This window comes from Talaromyces rugulosus, chromosome VI (assembly GCF_013368755.1).
Source record: "Talaromyces rugulosus chromosome VI, complete sequence".
NCBI classification, from domain to species: Eukaryota; Fungi; Ascomycota; class Eurotiomycetes; order Eurotiales; family Trichocomaceae; genus Talaromyces; species Talaromyces rugulosus.
The window spans coordinates 209,347-227,317 of record NC_049566.1 but is presented as its reverse complement, the minus strand read 5'-3'; the positions used below and the strand labels follow the sequence as shown (position 1 = coordinate 227,317).

At 44.7% G+C, this 17,971-nt stretch overlaps 7 protein-coding genes across 7 annotated transcripts; 4 read left to right on the top strand and 3 right to left on the bottom strand.

Annotated features, from left to right (window-relative positions):
* Positions 1-3,087: 3,087 nt before the first annotated feature.
* TRUGW13939_10417 (uncharacterized protein) lies at positions 3,088-4,168 on the bottom strand (the record flags this gene model as incomplete). Its single annotated transcript, XM_035493529.1, has 3 exons — positions 3,088-3,498; positions 3,547-3,762; positions 3,839-4,168. 3 exons carry the CDS (start codon positions 4,166-4,168, stop codon positions 3,088-3,090), a joined length of 957 nt encoding a protein of 318 aa, XP_035349422.1.
* Positions 4,169-5,315: 1,147 nt separating this feature from the next.
* Positions 5,316-6,049, top strand: TRUGW13939_10416 (uncharacterized protein; the record flags this gene model as incomplete). The annotated part of the gene is made up of 2 exons (XM_035493528.1): positions 5,316-5,579; positions 5,645-6,049. The coding sequence occupies 2 exons, from the start codon at positions 5,316-5,318 to the stop codon at positions 6,047-6,049; spliced, it is 669 nt and encodes a 222-aa protein (XP_035349421.1).
* Positions 6,050-6,983: 934 nt separating this feature from the next.
* Positions 6,984-7,901, bottom strand: TRUGW13939_10415 (uncharacterized protein; the record flags this gene model as incomplete). The annotated part of the gene is made up of 3 exons (XM_035493527.1): positions 6,984-7,025; positions 7,085-7,526; positions 7,597-7,901. The coding sequence occupies 3 exons, from the start codon at positions 7,899-7,901 to the stop codon at positions 6,984-6,986; spliced, it is 789 nt and encodes a 262-aa protein (XP_035349420.1).
* An 830-nt stretch (positions 7,902-8,731) lies between these two features.
* TRUGW13939_10414 (uncharacterized protein) lies at positions 8,732-11,650 on the top strand (the record flags this gene model as incomplete). Its single annotated transcript, XM_035493526.1, has 3 exons — positions 8,732-8,849; positions 8,899-9,609; positions 9,666-11,650. The coding sequence occupies 3 exons, from the start codon at positions 8,732-8,734 to the stop codon at positions 11,648-11,650; spliced, it is 2,814 nt and encodes a 937-aa protein (XP_035349419.1).
* A 1,841-nt stretch (positions 11,651-13,491) lies between these two features.
* On the top strand, positions 13,492-14,031 carry TRUGW13939_10413 (uncharacterized protein; the record flags this gene model as incomplete). Its single annotated transcript, XM_035493525.1, has 1 exon — positions 13,492-14,031. One exon carries the CDS (start codon positions 13,492-13,494, stop codon positions 14,029-14,031), a length of 540 nt encoding a protein of 179 aa, XP_035349418.1.
* Positions 14,032-14,506: 475 nt separating this feature from the next.
* Positions 14,507-15,346, bottom strand: TRUGW13939_10412 (uncharacterized protein; the record flags this gene model as incomplete). Its single annotated transcript, XM_035493524.1, has 1 exon — positions 14,507-15,346. One exon carries the CDS (start codon positions 15,344-15,346, stop codon positions 14,507-14,509), a length of 840 nt encoding a protein of 279 aa, XP_035349417.1.
* Positions 15,347-16,129: 783 nt separating this feature from the next.
* Positions 16,130-17,098, top strand: TRUGW13939_10411 (uncharacterized protein; the record flags this gene model as incomplete). Its single annotated transcript, XM_035493523.1, has 3 exons — positions 16,130-16,679; positions 16,784-16,807; positions 16,899-17,098. 3 exons carry the CDS (start codon positions 16,130-16,132, stop codon positions 17,096-17,098), a joined length of 774 nt encoding a protein of 257 aa, XP_035349416.1.
* Positions 17,099-17,971: the final 873 nt, after the last annotated feature.

The following is a 17,971-nucleotide window of genomic DNA, read 5'->3' as shown; positions in this document are numbered from 1 at the left end:
TAGCGGGGTATCATGGCGAGAATTCTGACTGGTACATGTCATGTCCGAGTCAGCCCTGAGGTTTTTTTTTTTTGGCAATGTGAGCTCTTCTTTCCTTCTTTTCGCATATTCCCTTGCCCATCTCATGTACCATGGATATTGCCGTTTCTGTTATCAGTGTTGCTGATATTTGTATCAAGTACGCATGCCCCCAAGACCCTTTTCTCGACACTAATTTTCTGCCAGATATGGTGCTACCCTGATCGGAATCTGCAAGTCATACAAGCACGGTGACGTGGAAGTACAAGAAACGATACTAAAGATTGAGACTTATTGGCTACATATTCAGCCACAGCTTTACCTTCTAGGGAAAATACGGCCCAGTTTAGACGAAAACTATCAGATCCACCAGAATACCGTTATACAGGTGTTGCAAGGCAAGCTAATGGCAGCCACATCAGTGGTAGACAGTCTCATTGGCGACGCAGATGATCAATTATCGCCAAAAGGCCTTATAGCGAAGAGGGCGAGATCAAACGAGCAAAATACGCAATATTGGTAAAGGATAGACTGGCCAACGTTTTGAAAGAGTTGAAAGATTGGAGCGAAATTTTTGATGTTCCTTGGTTTTTGATAATTCGACAGTCGAACCAGGCTATTGACAAAGAGCTGAAGCCCGTTGGTGTGGGACATGATCCATCTCTCTTGACGCTGACGAAGCTGAGAAAGGCGATTCACTCAACTATCACAGCTCATTCCGAAGAATTAAAAGCTACCGTATTTATCGACTCGTTCCTGTCAAGAGAAAAGTCACAGCATATGCAGCACTCTTCCATAGGGTTATGGTGTGATGCGACAGGGAATAACTATGCTGTGGACCCTCCAAATGAAACGACTTCGTTAACCACTGTTTGCAAGTTGGCAAAAATACTTAAGAACGTCGATCCTGCTAGATTTGGCATTCTACAATGCCATGGAGTTCTTAAGGTACCTGCGAGTTGTGATCATGGTGAAGACCGGAGGGCAACACGGTTTGTTTTCTCGATTCCAAGCCATCTTACGGAGCCGCAGAGTTTGCGAAGAATGATTCTCATTGAAATGGAAAAGAAACCACTTGATGACAGGTTTTTATTAGCCAGGGAGCTTGCAAAAACCGTCATGTTTGTGCATTCAGCGGGATTTGTGCATAAAGATATTCGTCCGGAAAATATAATCATTTTACGAAACGGGGAGCAAGAGGCGAACGCGTTTCTCACGGGCTTCAAGAGTTTTCGATTAGAAGGGGGACGTACACTTCTTCGCGAGGATGACTTATAGGAGTCAAATCTATACCGCTATCCAACAAGACAGGGAATACATCCAGAAGAGACCTATTCAATGCAACATGATATTTACTCACTTGGGCAATGTTTGCTTGAAGTTGGCATGGCTAACTCTCTCTTACTAGACGACGCGGATAATACACCACAACCTCATCCTGAAATCGCTATAGCATCTTTTCATGGAAAGGATACAAGAAAGCGTGCCTTTGCATTAAAACGAAATTTGGTGAAATTGGCAGGAGACATTCTGCCTCGAAACATGGGCTGCAAATATACCGAGGTTGTACCTAGACAAGACTAAGAATGCTTTCGGATCAGAGGCTGAGCTTTTGGGTGAAAATGGATTGCTCGTCGGTGTACGCTTCATTGAGAAGGTGAGAAAATGAGCGAGAACGTATTAACTGATATTATTACTCACTATCACAGATTCTGACAACGCTACTTGACCGTAGAATTTGATAGTCGCTCCGAGGTCGACAAATAACGATGACGTTTTAAGGAATGTTTGATACTGGTGAATTTGTGGATTTTTCATACTTGATGCCTTGAGACCAAGTCAATCTGTCACCCGAACATAAGTCGATGCATAATCTGGAGAGAGATAATAAGATGATAAAAAATCACGAGGAAATATCATTTAGTGTTCTGTCTGATAAATTCCATCCCCAAAATTATCTATCCGTCCATGAGATGTTTCACCAGAGCCCAAAGAGAGTCTTCTTTGTTTTTGTGGCTCGCTCTGTACCTCGTGATCCCTCCAGCCTAGAAATTTTCTGCTGTAAGTCACTGCGCTGCTTTTCTTGGAGCTCCTTTAGTTCACGATGCCTTGCGTATAGTTCTTCTTCTGTTCCTTCCAACTTCTTTTGTTTCTCTTTAACCTTTTGATTGAAAATCATGTCATATTTAGCTTCCATTTCAACCATGTTTTTGTCGTGTATTTCCTGTTCCTCCGCAGTGGCTTCTTTCATCCATATCAACTTCGATTTAGTTGGTACTATCTTAGTAGGTATAAACGTTATAGAAACGTCCACGGTGCCATGTAGTTCCCATACATGTCTATTTGGTGGATCATTGATGGGGAATGTGATGCCACATTGAAAGCAATAATCGTATGGTGCCTCTCTTGCACTTAGCCGTTTGTAAGATTTTCTCCACTTACGACGCTGACTTAGATGGCTAAAAGTAGGCGCCTCTTCTACTTTCCCATCAACACGTCCCAAAAACCAGCCTGTGTGGATTGTTTGTGTGTTAGATTGAACGACTAGGCTGTTTTCCACGCGTGTTTTAGCCATCCAATGATTGTGTGAACTACAATGGTAGCCCATTTGCCCACAACCTTTACAGAGGGTAACATTGCACATTCTACAGTAGTAGTAGTAGTCCCGAACCACTGGCCTCTGGCATATAGTGCACCCATGTGGATACGGCATCCCTCACTGCTATCAACTCTCGTGGAAGGCTGATCTGATTCATCAACCTTCTTGCTGTTCACAGTAAGAATTGATTTGCTATCACTCATATCGGAATCCCCATTGGACATATTGCCCCCTTCTAGCTTAGGGGTGCTGGATTGTACTGGTATCAGTTCAGAGACTCGAAGACTAAAGATATTTGGACTGTCTTTTATGCTTGTGATGGAAGATTCTTTCTTGTGCTGTTGCATAGTAAGGGTACCGGACCCTATCGAGCTTTCGTCAGTCAATGCTTGGTGGTGAGATTCGACAGAATCATCGTGCGTGGTGTGACTTGTGTATTTCTAAGTACTATTTGAGGTTTCACTCTGAAATCATTCCGCTCCAAAGGCTTCTTGAGCTGTAGGGCGCTTTTCTGGGGTCGGGACAAGCACACTCTTAACAAAATCAATAGCGATAGTCGACACACGGTCCATCAGTGGGCCATCTGGAAACGGGGCACCATGGCAGAAAGCGACTAGGTCTCTTGGCCAGTCCGTAAACGGCACTTGTAAGGCTAGCATCTCGTATAAAACGCAGGCGAACGACCAAATATCAACGGCATTTGTATAGGTGTCGGTCTCTTCGTCCTGGAACGGGAGATAGTGAAAGACCTCAGGGGCGAGGTAAAGTGGTGTTCCTGTGCTTGTCCTTAACACAGTATCATCCTTCGCGGCGCGCTTTGAGATTCCCAAGTCGCCGATTTTGACCCACCAGTACGGTGACTGCTGAACGACAAATATATTCTAATCGGTGTTAGGACGTAGATTGAAAAATTTGTGGAGGCTGCCAACTTGAGGCTTAAGATCTCTGTGTGTGAATTGCTCTTGATGCATGATTTTCAGTCCTTCTAGCAGTTGCTGTCCGATAATTTGTGCATCCTGCTCTAATAGTCCCTTGGCGATGAAGTGATCAAGGGTACCGTTTCGAAAATATTCCATGGCCAAGTACACGTGGTCGTCGTCCTCGAACCATCCAAAGAATTTAACGAATGCCTGAGACTGTGCAAACTATATGGGCAGCAAATATTAGCCAGTGGGTTATGTAAACACTTCCCAACCCTTTGCTTATTTCCCCCCCCCTCACCTTTAATCGAGAGAACTTGGTCAAGGCCTGCAATTCTTTCCTAAAGTCAACTCTCATCCTGTCCAAGTCGATCTTGCGTAGCTGCTTGACAGCTAGCTCCTGATGCTCTGATGATGTGTCGCCATAGACTTTCTGCCGTTGCTCAAGACGAACGACGCCAAATTGTCCCACGCCCAACGGTGGCTTTTGCGGGGCCCATTCTTCCTGAATAGCGATCCTCTGCCTGCCACGGGCCCGGTCAGCACGGTACGATCGGTGTAGGAGTATATTTGGGTTGGTGCAAAATTCAGTGTGCAGTTTATAGTCGTCCAGGTCGTTAAACAGCGACATTTGGCGGTGGTCGATGCATTTATGTTGGAGGTTGGTCGATGGAGGCCACGGACGGCCTACCAAGGCGATGACGGTCTTTGGTCGGAAAGATCCTGAGAACGTTGAGCGACAAATAGCGGTCACTCAATGGCGATGTCGCTTCTCCGGACACGGTTTAACTTGTGAGCGAAGTCTGAGAATTCCATTAGCTATATCGGGGGTGATGGCGATGGTTGACCCCCGCTAATGTGACTTATCCAAGGCTGACTCGGGACCTTTGCTAGTTCTCATGTACTCTGTACAGCTGCCAGACTACAAGATCTTGGCGCACGCTTGCATGGATTAGGGAATAACATATTTATTAATATTTACGAGCATTGTATGGTGGCGCGTAAATGGCAAAGGCTCGTGGAGCGAAGGCCCATAACGCGAAGGCAAAAACAGACTTTTTCAAATTTTTAATATTTGCAAATAATCCTTAGGTCTTATAAAAAAGGAATATTTTATTTTTATTTTTTATTTTTTTTAAAAAAATTTAGGCACTAATCTAAAGAGAACATCTGGAGATTGTAAGAATAAATATCCACCGGTTCACCTCTAGAATAACACGACTGTAAAATAAATTCGGGAGGCGGTGCACCAGTATCTTCTATTATTATTGGTTCTTTGGTGTTGACAATTATTAATGAGCCAAGAAACAGCCGCAAGTTAGGTAGGATCGCAGGATTACATCCAAAACAAAGTCCGTAATTTGCCAACAGTGGCCGTAGTAAAACATGAGCCAGTAGTTAATAATATTCCATCAAATATATTGCTATCTGGTCAACATTTGAAATTAGACTGGTCTCGCCTGGTGTGACTTATTGGTATTAAATGCAGTTGTTTCGAAGTAATCTTGGTTGTAGACCTCGGGATCGTACTATTTTAGGCATGGCTAGTTGTAACTAACTTTGGATTAGTTTGCGGCTACTCTAGGGGCGAAGAATTATTTACGACCGTAATCTAGATTGAGTCTCCGGCATTCTCCCCCCTGAGGCTGGTGCCTGCGGCGCTTTTGCAGGTATAAATATGCAGATGGGGCGCTTTGAAACTTCCCATTTAGCTCAGCACCATTGCATAGCACTTTGCTTGTTGATTGTTTTCTTGCTTGCTTGAGCTTTCCTTCATAATGGCGTTTCTTCTCGCTGGTCTCTCGCTGCTAGCGACTGTCCAGGCCGCCAATGTCAAGCCTGTCCTCGTTCCAAACGGATGCGCCAGCCTCCCAAACCTCCAGCAGACCGGTCCCGCATCTGGATTTGCGGGTCCCTGGAATATCGTCGTGGATCAATGTGTAAACACGACCGCTATCGATAATGCATGCACTATTGAGGGGTTCGGTGATATGGCTGTACCCATTACTCTGGATGATCAACCCGATGTTAAAAGCGGTTTTGTAAGGCCCACTACAACTCAGTACTCTTGATTAAAAGCCGGAAAACGCTAATAAAAAGCTTATAGGTCAGTATCGTCAGTCAAAAACTTGGCGCAAAGTCCTACCTCATCTGCACATCGGGAATTGGATTTGAAGCAATGGTTTTCTACGACAACCAAAACGATTATTTGCCCATCAATATCACCAGCAACCCTGCGAGTGCTCAGCTAAAGTGGGGTCAAGCTGAGGATGAGAGTGAACCAGTTGATGCGTATTATCATTACATTGATGGCAAGAAGCAGGATGGTATTTTCCTTGGTGCCAACAACGTTACTAGTTGGGGTATCCAGCTTCAGGAGAATGTACCTGGTACTGGTGGAATTCCGATGTGGCAGCTCCGTCTGCTGGGGCCTGGAAGCGAGGACCAGAAGACTGGCAAGGCTTTGAAGGAGGGAGAGTACAAGACTTTCATTCGCATTGATGGAAGTTGAAATTTGCTGGACCCATCACCAATGCAAAATGCCCCTTTTAGCACGTGATTCGTCAATGTCTTTACTGCTACGGAAAGGCTTTTGAGACCGATAGATCTAATCTTGGCTTCCAGTTTTGGCATTCGTGATAAATCCTATTTCTGGTTCTTGCGTCTTATTCTGAGCTTAAGAAACCCTGATTGTGATTGAATAATAACTTTTGACTATACAGATAGGATGGTAAGTAGACATCTGGAATATTTAATTCTTGTATTACATGTAATGTTTAAAAAAATGGCTTCTTTATATATCTTTAACGTTTACACTAGGTCTTTAAATGTCTGACATATTTTCTGAATCTAAAATATCATTGATACTTTAAAGCAATTTTTTTCAATCTAGGTCCTCCTATCGTAGCTTATAAAAGATTATCTAATAAATACATAATATAATAAACTAGATCTCTAGAACCTACATATTAGTACCCTAGGTAGAGATGCTCACGGGTTATATTACTAATGTGGTTTTGTCAAATTGTAAATAATACAAGAACTAGATACTTTGTTATTGCTCGTAGAATATACTGCACCTCCCGCTTGACAGTAAAATTAGACTCCAAAGCAGTGATCTGACCTTGCAGATAGACAATAAGCGAGTCTGTATATAGATTCTTTGTTGTATAGAGCCTTTCATTTTAACACATTTCATTTAAACATACGATTTGGTACGGTCGTCCCTCTTTTTTTGGGTACTCTATTAACTAATATCGTAGTACCTTCCTGTATTGCTCACGGAGATGATTGCACACCCAAGTTGAAGAACGACTAGTAACCACGATAATGACTCGCCCGCTAACATTAGCGACCAGTTTAGGGGTTTGCCCAATATGGCTGGCTACATACTTAATGATCCTCTGATTATCATCCTCTCATCCGCTTGCTCAATGAACGGAGCTCTACTTATCTAAGTGGCCAACTTGGCTAATCTCCAATTCATCCTTAAAGTTTTTGGTCAGCAATGTTGAGATTCTTCGAAGGCACATGCGTTATAACTTACCTCTATGTCTCCCGGAATAATCAACCCAGAAACACCCCAGCTGTGGCCGAATCTGGAATTGCTCCGCACATATTCTCGGTACATTGGAGCCCCGGGGCGGACCACGTTGTCGGCAACCACAAGACAGCCTTCCTTGTCGAGAAGTCCCAAATTTTCACACAGTTCAACATCACGCTTGTATAGGTCCTCCACATGATCCACAAAGAGCATATCTATGCCACCACTTACGAGACGCTTCTGGCTATGGAGGCGACGGAGGGTATGATCTGAGGGACCAACGACGACTTCGACAATGTCGCTCAAACCTGCTAGGCTGACGAAATTCATTGCAATAGAAGCGATTAAGGGATCGAGCTCGATGCTGTAGACCCGAATACTGCGTTCTTCCGCATCCTCGGTATTGATATCACGGATAGCGCTACCAAAGAGGATTGCGGAGTATCTAGTCTCAAAAGTAGGACAATCAGCTAACATCCCCAATAGCAAAAGAAAATGATGCGACGGTAAAGTACCCGACATAAGCCCCGAGCTCCACCAGTACTTTAGGCCGATGTTTTTGTATCAATCCGACCATTGTAGCAGCCTTATCTGGTCCTATACTGATCAGGAAATCTTCTTTTGCCGCAAATTCGTCCATAGCTGCTAAGATGGCTTTGGGAGACCCGCGCAGCTCGCTGTCTAGGTTAGGGTGGTTGTAAATATATCTAAGCAAAGTAATTTCGCGCCCATCGTGAGACTCAACAACGTTCTCTGGGGGAACATCGAGAAGTTTCCCAAGAGAAGGGTACTTTTCAAGAGTACTCTTTTCGAACTGCATTAGTTGTCCTTGTCACTGATGATGGAATTTTGTTTTGTAGTCGATTATTCAAATTGTTGGAAACCAGTTCAATGTTGCCGGCTCTCCGCTTTTGTTTATTTGTAGTACCCGCTAGGCCGCGGGCAGGTCTAGCAGAAAAGCACACCACTAAGGGTCGCCCCTAATATGAGGGACAGGATCGACAGGCCGGCTGGGGTAGAGGTCTACTTGGAGCAAGAAAATGAGGTGGTAAGGAGTATGGATTCTGTCAAGCTGGCGGTGCTAGAGAATAAAGACATAAGGGTGGAATCACATGACCAGACAATGCAAACTTAACAAACATAGATCGGGCGGAGAGAAACACATATAGTACAGGGTTGAGCATTCTGATTGGTCAATATCAGCTTAGCAAGGTAAGCATTTTCAACAATACGCGAGAGATCTTTTACCGCGTCAGTGTCGAATAGCTTCAAAGAGAACACAATCGAATAATATGACTTTACCAGCTGGTTATTAAGCTACTTATATACACATATGCAAAAAGTGCACCCACAGATAATATATAATGGCATTAATTTAGGTACATAATGTAGATACCTGAAAAACAGGCGATGGTATAATTGGATTCAATTAAGCTACGAGAGGTGGTGCTGTAACTAGTCCTAATGTAGTTAGTACATATATGATCACATGACCGAGTCGCAGTGATAGCACTGCCATGAGCAACCTTCTTTCTGCAACCTGCAACCACCAAAGAAACTTCTAGGCACCAATCACAACATCAGACCCAACCAGTCTGGAATGGTCTTATCTTCTAAAACATCAAAACCCTAGAGGGTAGACTTGACACCATGAACCGTCGATCGCTCCAGGATATCATCGTACAATATCCTATTGGGACTGGACTTGACGGCTTCCGCGCTAAATTCAAAGCCCAAGAAGACGCGTACAATGACGGTGACCTAACTGGTAGGGCAATCCCACTTCATTGTAGTACGTTCCTCTAACCATTATACAGTCCAAAACTCACTCAACAAAAATCTTATCGGTACACTACTGCTCAACGACACCCCTAGCCTGCTTCGTTCTTCCTCTGGGAGAAGAAACCTCGACGATGATCTTCATCACCTCCTTGGGTTGATCCTTAATTCAAACTACGACATCAGCCGTGTCCGAGGTCTCATAAATGCGGTCGTCAACGAGAAGGATGACTTCGAGATCTGGAGTGCAGTCTGCGGATTCTTCGAACCGAGGACCCCAGAAAACCAAATACTCAGCACTGACGGCACGCCAAATCGCAGTTCGCACAGGGGCGAAGTGCTGACAGCACTGTATGAACGCTGGACTACCCCATACATTGGCAGCTCGATCCACGTTTTAGACAATATGCTCAAGAACCATGACCGAACAATGCAAGAAACCAACCCAGAACAGTATTACGGAAAGTCAGTGGTATTCGTCCAGAGTAGTGGCATGGGTAAATCGAGATTAGCAGATAAATTTGGCGAAACCAATCTCATGATCAATTTCGTCCTTCGTGAACCGGACACCACAGGATATCCCCCCGCTGATCCCGAAATTCTACAGTTCATGCGCTCAACTATGACAGTAGAGGACAAAAATACGATCAACAAATCACCAACAGCCAAGACTCTTCCTCGCGAAATAGAGGACATGATTTGGTACCACTCTCTTGCCTTCGGACTGCTCCAGGCCAGTTTCGAAAAGCGTGGGTACACCGAGATACTACTTGTTATGACGAGGAGCGCTAATACATATACTTAGTTCAAGATTGGGTCATGGAACAAAAGGAAATGACCTCAGAGGGGCTTGCGGCTGAAAGGCATGCGCTAATGGCACCTTACCCACCAGATCAGGGGAATGGGGTCTGGGAGAAACGAAGAACCGACCGCGTCAAATTCTGTGGTGCGGTAGCCAAAGAAGCAAAAGTTCATGCCTCTAAGTTGATTCAGAATCAGCAGTGGAGACGGGCATTCCGTGACACGCAAGACTCTCAAGTCCGCAGAAACCTGGAGACCGAAACCCTTGTTGATGCTCTGGAGACAGCCGCCAATAATCTTACGACTGCGCTTGCTAAATTTAAGTGCAAATCAAACAATCCGCCTCTGGTGGTCGTATTTGATGAGGCTGGATCACTTCTGAAGGATCCAAGTAACCCTAGCATCGTAAAGCCTGGACTCTACCACGCCCTCAATCGAGTCATCGGCTTGCTTAAGCGTCAGCACATATGGTTCTTTTTCTTATCCACAGAATCTCACGTGCGGCAGCTTTTACCTCCAGACAACGAGAACCGAACTGGCAGTTACGTAAATGACCCATCCGCTCGTCTCGGCTACCCACCTAAGTTGCTATCGCGCTTCCCTCCGTTTCTAGCTTTTCAACTTGACATTGAAAACGAAAATAGAATGGCAAATGGCACTATGGACGAGGAACTTAAGAAGAGTTTTTCCAAATTCACAGAAATGGAACACATGGCAATGTTTGGCCGACCACTATGGCACGGATATAAATTGTCCGATGTGCATGATTTAGCCCAAACCAAGCTCACTGGGGGCCAAACTTGTTACAGCTCTAAGAACGCCTATCACGTGTTTTCGGTGCTGTCCGTTCGTGTCTCTTTGGACGTTTGCCTACAAAACCCAAGGGGGATCGAACTCGCAAGAGTTGCTGTCGATTCCTACATGAGAGTTGCCATTAATATGAACACGGAGTCAGGGATTATGTACACGGACACCCCATCTGAGCCAGTCCTCGCGAATGCAGCAATGTCTCACTTATGTCAAAGCAGCTCATCCTGGTCTAACAGTATCGACACCCTTACCAGTGAACTCCTCAATGAAGGTTTAATCGAGAAAGGTCTTAAAGGGGAACTCTATGCGCGTTTGATGTTAATCCTCGCTCGCGACTCTATTTGGGTCCAAGTTCGATCTAAAGTTCGACTTGAAACAATACCGCAATCATTCACCGTCCGCCAATTCTTAATCGCGTTATACGCCAAGGAGCATCATCAGATGATAAAAAAGTGGATACCAGATGCATTGCTTACCGCTAAGATGAACTTTAATCATTTCACCGTCGCTCGTGGAATGATTGAACGGGAACACGATTTACCCAAAATATGGCATGAATTGTTACGGCGCAACGCCGGGATGCAGTTTGCTTATAACCAGCCAACATACGATATCATGATCCCTGTCTACTTCGGCATTGAGACGGACGATTTCAAGGATTCAGACTGTGGAGCCATTCTTATTCAGGTTAAGAATAAAAACACAGCCACGACACCAAAGAAGGTGTTCGGTGAATCGTTCCAGGAAAGTACCGATACAGCCCATAAAGCCAAGCCTAATGACAAGGGTGGCGATAAAAGTCAGCGCGGACCGTATTTCATCTTCAACGAGACAAAACACCCAATCTTGGCCTTAATCTTTGATCTCGGCGTTGAAAAAGCCCCATGGAACCGACTTGTCCGGCTTCACAGGAGTGAGATAAATCACCCTCCTGTCTGGGTTATCCATTCCTTCGGGCACAGTGAGCAGGTTTTTGGCTGTTTGAAGAATATGAATTGCGATGACATCGCCACCCACGGATTCTTTGATGCCCTCAGCCCGTCAAAAAATGATCATGACAAGCTATGCGAGCGAAACATATTGTTCTCCGAAGCGAAATTGACGGATACATTTCTGAACAAAGAGAAGAGCGAAGAGGAAAATGTTGAAGATGGAGACACCGAAATGGGGGATGCGTGACTAAACCACGGGTGAGTGTAAGAGCTTATTGTGGTAAATAACAACGTCTAACCCAGTATCCAGCCCAGGGTAGGAGTAATTTCTTCTCTATACTACTATCTCATAGCAGTGGTGCAGTTTCATTATTCATATCGCTTACAATCTCATGTTCTATACGTGGCAGTTCTACAAGGGGGGAAAGACATCATTTTCGAAGCCAGAGGATCAGTCTATGACTTATGCTATGCATGTTGCTTACTAGCTATTATTTTGTTCCGTTTTCTTCTTGCCCTAGTGCTAAACAAAAGGGAAGAAGCGAATGGCAGTTAACATATCGTGATAGCTTGCAATGTACTGCCGTTCAGTCTAGATTATTACACGTACAAAGTGTAGACGAGACGTCTTTTAAATAGGCTTGAAAGTTTTTTATCGGAACTTTTTTTTAGGGAAAAAAACAAACAAACCCACCATAACATCTCTTTTTCTAGTTTAATAATATAATATAGTTATCCTATTTTTATTGAGCCGGAGAGTGGCATGCTGCGCAGTCCAATGACAGCTGCACCACGCGCCGCCTACCCCTACTAACTAGAAACTTATTGGAGTTACTATAAATAGGATAATTCAACCTTTCAGCGTGCTCTTCTCAATCAAAACAAAACATCTGATGCATGCCCTATATATTGTTACATTGTGGTCATCAATTGATGCCACGAACGTGGAGTTATGGCAGAATTTGTCAAATTACCATCTCCGTGAAGTGTTGATGACATGTTGGGTTGGACAATAAATGGGGACCGCGGAATTTATTAAGTTATTTACGATCTCGGTGTGGAGTGTTGAAACTTGATGACATGTTGGGAAGGGCGATCTTAAAGCTTAAGGTTTTGAGTGGGACCATTTTCATGTTACTGTTAGTCTGTTACTCCGTATATTTTCGTTAGACCAGGAACGTGCGGAACTATTATTTGATGACATGTTGGGTTGGTCAGGTCGAGGCTCTGAGTGGGACCATTTTCACGTTGTTATTGGCGGAGAAAAGCTCTCCAATATTTACTAGTTTCCCGTTCCTGAATGAAAAATGCTCGGATTAGTTAAAAAATTAAGTATCATGCGGCTTGGGCCCCTCGAAGCTCTCGCTAGAGCCGCTGTGGGCCTGCGGCTGTTGCGCCATAGGAAATTTTAACTACTTTTAGACATAATCTAGAGGGCTAAAATCTACATACTTTCTTGCGTGCTTATAGCACCTACGTCAACTTGCTGTCTTCTTTAAAATTACTATTTTACTGTGTTCTGTTGGCTTTCAGAGCCCTGAAACCGTTGAGGCCTGGAATCGACATCATACCAGGACCTTGTAGCAGCAAGGGATGGATATCACTCGCAACCATGTCCATGTGCCATTGATGTGCCAATATTAAACCATGTCGAATGGGTCCGTTTTATGTTGTTATATTTATTGCAAATTGTCATAATTCAAAGAATGGCGCCACACCAACGTCAAAGCAAATTATACGATCCTGCGTTAGGGCCATTGGGGGCCATTGATCGCCTCAACTGACCCACAAGGAGAGTGATCAAGGTTGGATTTTACTGCATAGTATCAATTGATGATAGAATAAGCTGGAAATTGAAATAGAATTTCCATTAAAACGCAAACATTTTGGTTATATCCTTTCCTAGATAGGCTACTCTAAGCCTTGGGGTCTTTGCAGAACCAAAGGTATAAGAAGGATGGAAGAGCACCACCAAGCAGATTCTTCGATAACAACAATCAGTCTCTTTTACAAGAACAAGAACAATCATCCTTTTCCTTCATTTTTATTCAACTTACAATCATTCACTACGATAGACGTCTCATCAACATGTACAACTTCAAGCTTCTCGCATTTGCTGCCCTCCTTTGTACCAGCGAGGTTTTGGCTGGCAAACTCCAAATTTCGACTTGGAACACAAAAGGTGGTCTGAAAGGGGAGGGCGGTTTGGAAAAGCTGGCCGCTGGCAACATTCCCAACGAATACGACCACCTGGTGCTCCAACACATCCATGCTTGGTCGGGCGGCACGCACACGGCTAGCCAGGGCGGTAGATCTGGAAACGTTTACGTCGTCTCGACTAAACACGGGGACCATTATACAAGCTACGAAGATAGCAAGACCAAGGCCACTGAGGCGAACAGAGCGCTGAAGACTAAGATCCACAAAGAGGTCAAAAAGGCCGAGGAAGAGGCGGCCCGCCACCACCACGGCCACGGGGGCGGCGGCAGCCCCCACGGAAGCCATGGTAGCCATGGAGGCCACGGAGGCCACGGAGGTCACGGCCACCACCGTCGTCGTGGCGGCGTCGATGAGGACGTCGATGAGGACGTCGAGGACCTCCTGGAAGAGGAAGAGGCCACTGAGTAAAGAATCCCAAACTCATCCGCATATGCGTGATATGCGTGGGCGAAATAGCCCTGGAGTCACTCGAGCATGATTGGGACTTTCGAGTTCTTTAAAATCATGCCAAAGGCAATTCTTGTCTTCATTTTTCTTTATTTTTAATTTCTTGTTACATATGTCTATACAAACATTTATAGAACTAGAGATAGCCACCAGAACTGTCATTTACTTTCCTAACACTGCCTAATTCTTTACATAGAAAGATCACCATTAAAAAGCTGGGTCTCTAGAACTACTCATATGGCTATTATACTACATGTACATATACTGAACTAGATTAATTACAAACAAGTTCAGAGTCATATAACATGGATCCAACCAGACAAGACACCGACCAGGGAAACTCGCTACCGTGGGGTACATAGTATTGTGTACTCCGTAATGTGATTTCAATTAAATCTACCAAAACCAGTGTTTGTTTATTCTTTATTATTCTCGCTCACTTTCTAATGACAAAGACAGGACGAATCTCAAAGCGCTCCTTTCCGACATAAAGCAGCTTTGAGGTCAGCTCCGAGCTGGCATGCTGCAATACATCGTACAAAGGACAATCACGGATATCCCCGTCATAACCCGTCCACTGAAAACTCTTAGTGCCAAGGTTCCAGCGAAAGCTCGGTCTCTGAGCGTCTACCGTGTCCAACTCCCACCACTCTTGAGGCTGAATATCCTTTATGTCGTACCAATAACCGTTGGACTGACCGCGAAGAATAATGAAAATTTCGTCAAACCCGTAATAGTTTTCGAATAACTCCGAAAATGCATCCGGGTCTTTTAAAAGCAGTTCGTCTGGCACAGCAAGGCGGGTGAAGGCCGGAGCGGGAGAACCAACACTTATATCCTCGAGATCTACTCCGAACAGTCGATCAACTGGATCACAATGAAACTCAGTCCATTTCTCCTCTGAGACATAGAGTGTATCAGATTCCGGATGGAATGGCCGGAGAAAGACTAGTGACTGCTTTTCTTGATTGAAGCAAAGTTTTAGACCCTGTCTTCTAATCCACTCCAAGGCCAAACTGTGGGCTTCATGATTCACAAAAAACAGCGGCACTTCAACCTCGAGAGGGTCTAGGTGCTCGTGACAGAATTCCAAGTTTATGTTATGCTCCGCATCGGGATCGTAGTCGCTATCAGCTTCTGTTAGATGTCGAGGCTCCCAGCACCTTTTTGTATAAAAGTATAATGGATTCTGGATTCTTTTAGGCAGAGTTTCACTCCATACCTGAAGACGCAGCTCTGTAGGCAAGCGCTGGAAGAGAGGGAACGTAGTTGCCATATGTGAGGAAGATTCCCGAGCGCGCAAGATTTATGCTATTGAGGGAACAACGAGTGAGAGACACCGAGTTGGGTGTTCAAAGAGGGAAGCTGGAATGACCGGGTAGATGCCAGTGCAAAGTCACTGCTACGTGTCAGCAACGAGTTTTCCCCACATAGATCGAGCCCTGACTTTAATGAGGGTGGGCTTTACTAGTGGGTCGGGGCCGGGTCCGTTTCATCTCAAGTCCTGTCCTTATGTGGGGTTTTGGTGACGGCAACCTGGCCTGGTAAGTGCTATCCCCAGCGCAATGTCAATCCCTTTTAATTCCCCGGAATATACTGTGTGAGTCGTCTCTGTACCGACAGGCTGGTTTACTGACCTCCCTCCTAGGACTGCTGTAGCGCCGATGCTGCCCCTACTCTAAGTACAGTGCCGACCCCAAAAAAGTTCCGAGACAGCAGCCGCCGGCCGGTAGAGTAGGGACCTATAAACTCGGGAGCCTAGGTGACTTTTCCGATGATGCAGTTTGACAATTCATTAAGAAGAGTTGCTCGCCTTATTTTATATTGCCAACTCAGGATGCCTCTTGCATATGATCCTGAGTTCCAGAATACTGCCCCTGCGATTCCCTCCATTGCGGCAAATTGCAGAACGGCGTGAGCTAATACCTAGCTTCTTCCAACCATTATTGGATAAGATCCCCGTTCAGAAGATGTTGAGCATACGAAATATCGCGTCAAATCGTACGATGGGTTCTACATTTCTGTGCACCGCTTCTCGAAAAAGAGTACTACAGCCATCATGTCTCGCGAGGATTGCTACGCGGCCCTTACCTGGGTCTATGAACATCAGGTCCAATTCTCCGTCGACATTGAGCGTATCGCAATAATGGGCGACAGTGCTGGGGGTTGTCTTGCTGCCTGCGCCTCATTACTCGCAAGGGACCGAGGGCTATTTCACCGATTGGCAAAACAGATACTGATCTACCCGATGCTCGACGATCGAAATACCACACCTAATCTGGCTCTTGAGCCTCTTGCGCCCTGGAAAGTGGCTGACAATATCACCAGTTGGACCACTCTGCTCGGAAACGGCAACAACCATGATCCTGTTTCTCAATATGCAGCACCTGCACGGTCGGAAACCGTTGATGGTCTTCAATCTGCGTACATTGAGGTTGAGGTTGGTGATCTGGACATCTTTCGAAATGAAAGCATCCAATACGCTACTGTATTGGCAGCAGCCGATGTGGGTGTGGAATTTCATCTTTATCCTGGTGTCCCCCATCTATTTGACATTCTCGCACCTGCCATTCATGTTACCAAGAGGGCACTTGAGAATAGAATAAGTGGTAGATAATATATACATATCTGTATCTATTTATACTTTCAAGTACGATTCGGAATGCTTCATCGGCTGCTCTATAGCTCTTATCGTCTAATGACTCATGAATAGAACTATGGAAATTCCTCAAACATCGTACAGCAAATTTCTCTTCCTATAATGCAAACTTGCTGATCTGCAAAATAGCACGTGTAGTATTTATACTAAAGCTCAAGACAGGCAACAGTTTATCTGGCAGTTGGAACTGTCGACTACCCGGTTTTGCTGTCCATTCTGTTTCGAATAATTCGCGCCGTGCATGATCCCCGACCTAATGGGGACCTGGAAAGAATGCTGAAAGTTCCGGGAAAGCATCTTTTCATCACCGATGAAACTTGGCGGTCTGAGCCTGAACGTGAATTAGCTGAACGCAAATTCAAAGGTTGAATCTCCGATCTGTTCGTGGGACTAACCAAGGAGAGCCAATGAGTGTAGCTGCTTCTGAAGGCATAAAATGCATGCTGGATCATTTAAACAAGCGCTAAATCCAGCACAGAATATTATGGCATCGCAAAACCACGGTGCAACCTCCATTTTACTACTAGGACTAAAGATCCTATTGAGGTGGTACTAGCTCGTCATGTCATTAGCAAATAGTTAACAGGCAGTGGACAAATGCATCAAATAATGACATCAGTTGAATTTATTACCTCGTCAATAAACCTACAAAATGCTTCATATTCTCTGCATGAGAATTCAAATCTGGCAGGAAGATGCTTCCTATGGCCAGTATGACAAGGACCACAGCGGATATGAGGATGAAGATGGGGTTAGGTAGAGATCTAGATGGGGTAAGTAATGTAGTAACAAGTTTACTTACAGTCATTTTGAGCAACACTGAAAATTGCTTCAGGGAAGATATATATATATAAGTGTTAAATCACTTAACAAAGTATTCACAAGGGGTTGTATTCGAGCGTGACTGGGGAAATCCGAAGATAACAGTAAGTCGGCGGCACAACTTCCATTCAACTTCGTTTTCAGGCTGCTAATATCTGCCCTGGAAAATTTTCTATCATATGAAGTCTTAGACATGCTGGGAGCATCGTGAGCATGCGCATAATGAGCAGTAATTAGAGAAGGAGGATCGAATAACTCCATTGGCGAGATTCTATCTACTCCGGACGCGGGGCTGAGCTGAATGTTCTCAAATGTTGATTTTTCATGATCGAGATTTATACAACTGTTAGCTTTACTTGAAAGCAGATTAGCGGGGTCCGTCTTTCTGGTGGAACTCTCAGGCAAAATGCGGTCAATAGT